Raw genomic sequence first — 4860 nt, 5'->3', positions numbered from 1 at the left:
TGGGGTTTTGGTGTGGGCGTCCTTTCTGTTTGTTAGTTTTCCTTCTAACAGTCAGGACCCTCAGCTGTAGGTCTGTTGGAGTTTGCTTGGGGTCCACTCCAGACCCTGTTTGCCTGGGTATCAGCAGCGGAGGCTGCAGAAGATAGAATATTGCTGAACAGTGAGTGTTGCTGTCTGATTCTTGCTCTGGAAGCTTCATCTCAGGGGTATACCCCACCGTGTGAGGTGTGACGTGTTGGTCTGCACCTAGTGGGGAATGTCTCCCAGTTAGGCTACTCAGGGGTCAGGGACCCACTTGAGCAGGCTGTCTGTCTGTTCTCAGATCTAAACCTCCATGCTGGGAGAGCCACTGCTGTCTTCAAAGCTATCAGACAGGGGCATTTACCTCTGCCGAGGTTTCTGCTGCTTTTTGTTTAGCTATGACCTGTCCCCAGAGGAGGAGTCTACAGAAGCAGGCCAGCCTCCTTGAGCTGTGGTGGACTCCACCCAAATCGAGCTTCCTGGTGGCTTTGTTTACCTACTTAAGCCTCACCAATGGCAGGTGCCCTTCCCCAAGCCTTGCTGCCATCCTTCAGTTAGATCTGACTGCTGTGCTAGGAATGAGGGAGGTTCTGTGGGAGTGGGACCCTCTGGGCCAGGTGTGGGATATAATCTCCTAGTGTGCCGTTTGCTAAGACCCTTGGTAAAGCACAGTATTAGGGTGGGAGTTACCCGATTTTCCAGGTGTTTTGTGTCTCAATTTCCTTTGGCTAGGAAAAGGAATTCACTTCCCATTTGCGATTCACACGTGAGGCGATGATTCACCCTGCTTCAGCTGTTGCTGGTCGGGTTGCACCCACAGACCAGAACCAACTGTCCAACACGACCCAGTGACATGAACCCAGTACCTCAGTTGAAAATGCAGAATCACCCATATTCTGTGTCACTCATGCTGGGAGCTAGAGGCTGGAGCTGTTCCTATTCAGCCATCATGGGTATGCCTCCACATACATTTTAAAAACACCCTATCTATGACATTGTGTATGGATGTGAACATATATAGTAAAAATACAAAAATGTGGATGGGAAGTATACCAGGCAAAGGTCTAGCCAGGAGAAAAGAAACTGTGCTAAGATTTTTAAATATTGGATGTTTGATTCAAATAATTTGTTATAATAGGTGATCAGTTACACGTGATGGAATAGCTGGGCTATGGAAAGGAGATGTGGTAACTCAGTTTAGCAGCAGCAGGAAGAGATCCTCGCTCCTAAGGAAGAAAGACAAAGAAAGGGTGCTGCTCCCTCAACCCAGAAGCTTTGTCTGGTAGGAGATAGAATCAAGGTGGAGGCTGCCTGGAAAAAGCTGGGCCCACAGAGGAATGTGCTTTCTACTGGAGATGCCACTCAAGGTCAAGAGACAGGGAGAGAGGGAGAGAGGGAGAGAGGGAGAGAGAAATACCTGGCTCTTCACTTCTCCAGCCCTTCAAGCTCCTAACAGTACCTCTCACTGAGCAAACCCAGGGGAAGTTATAACATAGCAAGGAAGCCTGGGAATGAAGGTGTACCCCTCAACCCCAATCAGAGGGTGAGGGGACTCACCAATTTAGGATAGGCATTTGCCTCTGGAGAGGTAGTCAGGGGAATGTGCACAAAGTGGTCCTAGACTGTATTGGTAACCCCTAATTTCTTTACTTTTTTTTAAAGGTTTGGAGACAATATGGCAAAATATTAGCATTTCTTTTTTGTTTTTTGTTTTGAGACAGAGTCTCTCTCTGTCACCCAGGCTGGAGTGCAGTGGTGCAAGTCGGGCTCACTGAAACCTTCACCTCCCGGGTTCAAGCGACCCTCCCACCTCAGCCTCTCTAGTAGCTGGGACTACAAGTGCACACCACTACACCCGGCTAACCCTTGTTAATATTATAATGTGGGCGACCAGAGGCTCATTACATTATTTTCTGTACATTTCTATATAGTTGGAATATTTCATAAGAAGCGATTATTATAGGACAAACAGAAATGTTCCAGATTAATGGCAATAGTAAGCATCTTTATTGTATTTCCATGCTACTTCACAAGGAAATGTCACATCTCTCTCAGTGAACAGTAGCATCTTTGTGGAGTTTGCAGGCTGTGCCATTGACTCTTTGGCATGATGGTGTATTGAAGACAAGGTGGGAGAACAAGACAGGGAATGAGTGGAGAGAGGCAAGGAGGAAAGGTGGCAGGAAAAGTCTCAGGAGGAAGAGGATGACCATTGATCGCTGTGAGCTCTCCCAGAGCCTGCCTGCCTTTAAACTTGGTTCAATCACTTATTACCTGGGGGGTCTTGTAGAAGTTCCTCCTCTCTGCTTCCTAAGATGTTAATAGTAGCTACCTCAGTGGGGTTATTTTGAGGATTCAGTGACTTCACCCACAGGAAAACACTTCACATTGTGTGGGCGCATAGTCCACTCTCAATCCAATTTGGTTACGATCCTTATTTTTTTTGTTATTAATCTTTACATCCTCAGTGTTGGCAGAGTTCTTGTGCTTAACAAACATTTGTTCAGATCAGAGAAGTGGAAAAAATTGTCATTTGCTTATTCAGGCCATGTTTTTCTGTGATATTCTGATCCTAGTTGAATATACAGAAATAAATGTCTAAAACAGCACCTCGATTCTGGTCTACAACAGGATGAAGTTCACTGTGATCTCAGATAAGCTTGGCTAAAATAGGACTTGATGGAGATAGTCACACTTCAGTGAAGAAAGAGAATTCCCTGTGTAATGTCACCAGGAGATTCAACCTCAATATTCTGCATCAAAGGGATAGTCCTCCAAATGAGAGGATCTGCAGAAACAAAAAAGAGAGAAACTGTGTTCCATCAAAGCAACAGGTCTGGTTCAGAAGGTATTCTTCTCTGGTGGACCTTATGGTATTTGTGCTCTCTCAGCCACCTCCCTGCAAGAACGCAAGAAGGGTGCTCACACCTTGACCTTCCCTCAATTCGATATCAGGGCTTTGCTAGGAAGGAGGACAGACAGTGACCAGGGTATGGGAAACAACTCGGAATGACAATTCATGGTAAGCCTGGTGTCAGGTGAGGCAACTGACAAGTCTTGTCCCAATCCACTCTCACAACATCATGAGGTAGGAAACACCAGCACAATTGACAACTTGGGGACTGTTACGAGTATTAAATGAGATAATAGCACCGGCAAAGGGCTCAGGACCCTGGCACATTCTCAGCTAAGGTTCAATGGATGTTAGCTGAGATGAGTATTATCATCCTACTTTACAGGTAAAGAAGCCAACTTGGAAAAAGTAGGAAATTTACCCAATGTCACACAGCTAAGAAACCAGTGTTAGAGTTCGATTTGAGGCCAGGTGGACTTACTCCTGAGCCCACCAACCCATTGCCTCCACTGCAAATGATGTTCATTGGAAGGTAAGTGGTTCAGTTTGGGGGAGAGTCCCATTTTATGTAAACCCTTCCTTTTTATACTAAGCAGCAGCTACTTTGTTAAGCACTGATAAAAGTAAGCCATTATAAGATGAAGAAAGGCTGCTGTGATACTAAGGGTGGGCAGGATAGATATGGAATATCATGACATGAAAGCTATGCTTGAGATACTGAAACCATTTTTAAAAGCTGAAAAATCATTTTGGCTATAGAAACATTGGAAGAAATTCAAATTGTCATCAAATTGCAGACCTCACAGTAATAAATGCCAGATAACTCTCTTTGATATATTTAATTACATCCATTAATCAGAAAGTATTGATTGTAAAGAGATGATTTAGGATTCCCACCTAGCCAGAGTTAAAACTTTCTTTCAACCACTTATCTACAATTTAAAGTAAAGTTACCACCATCACCTTTGAGAGGAATTTGGAGATTATTTAATCCAGCCTCCCCGGCCTTCTTGCTTGAATGCTCTAAACACAATCCCACCTCAGGGCCTTAGCACCTGCTGTTATCACTGCCAAGAATGCTCTTCCCCCAAATATGCATATGGCATATCCCTCACAGCAAAGCCTCCTTTGACCCACCCCATATAAAGGATCCGTCCCACTACCACCCACCACTTCCTATCCACTTTGCCCTACTTATTTTTCTGTCTAGCATTTCTCACTATCTGACACATATATTTTGATTTGATTTATTTCTGTTCTGCCTCCTTCCCTCCCTCCCTAAGCACATGGAGGCAGCAGCTTTGTACAGTATGATAACCCAAGCATCTAGAAGATGCCTGGCACATAGAGGACCACTAGATATTTATTGAATGCATGAATAAATGAATGCTTGCCTCCTGTCTATTGACAACACACCTTGTGTTACAATTCTAGCTCTACATCCAGACAATGAGCAGCAATTGGAGATGTGTCCATCACAGTGATTCCCAGGTACCCCAATTTTAACTTTCAGAACTGCCCCAAAGTAGTATTTGAGGACACAAGTAGTCCCAGCAGCTTTCTAGCTCTTCCAACTAACCCTCTACCAGTTTAGAAAAACTCCTGGCAATGCTCCTAGTTAACTCCATGCCACTTACTGCAACATGTTGCAGGCCCTCCAGTTTCTGTTGAAGGTGAGGATGGTTGCCATCTCCTCATCACTCAATTTAAAGTCAAAGACCTGGAAAGATAGGAGTTTCAGTACATCATCAGTAAGGCCGTTACTGCTGGGACTGGAGACTGCCGCTCATTCTAGCAGGCAGTTCTAGCAGCACAAACTGGTCACAGGTGTTTTTCCCATTATATCCACAGGATACAAATTTTTCTCTAAATTAGGTCCTACACAAAGACCGCGGTATTTGTAGTGCTCAGTGTTCCGGGGGAGGGAGACCAGGTTCACAGGCACTAAGCTCCAGGTGTGCACAGGCCCTGTGCTCCATGATGCG

At 45.0% G+C, this 4860-nt stretch overlaps 1 protein-coding gene across 1 annotated transcript in view; it reads right to left on the bottom strand.

Annotated features, from left to right (window-relative positions):
- Positions 1–2442: 2442 nt before the first annotated feature.
- Positions 2443–4860, bottom strand: part of LOC105534692 (aldo-keto reductase family 1 member B10-like) — a 15225-nt gene continuing 12807 nt past the window's right edge. Inside the window, exon 10 of the mRNA XM_011973485.1 lies at positions 2443–2809. Within this exon, the coding sequence (XP_011828875.1) occupies positions 2767–2809 (43 nt within the window). The 3' untranslated portion in view covers positions 2443–2766. The remainder of the gene's footprint in view (positions 2810–4860) is intronic.

Source organism: Mandrillus leucophaeus, unplaced genomic scaffold (genome assembly GCF_000951045.1).
Source record: "Mandrillus leucophaeus isolate KB7577 unplaced genomic scaffold, Mleu.le_1.0 Scaffold1385, whole genome shotgun sequence".
Taxonomy (NCBI): Eukaryota; Metazoa; Chordata; class Mammalia; order Primates; family Cercopithecidae; genus Mandrillus; species Mandrillus leucophaeus.
The sequence above is the reverse complement of the archived record's forward strand: the minus strand, read 5'-3'. Positions and strand labels throughout refer to the sequence as shown.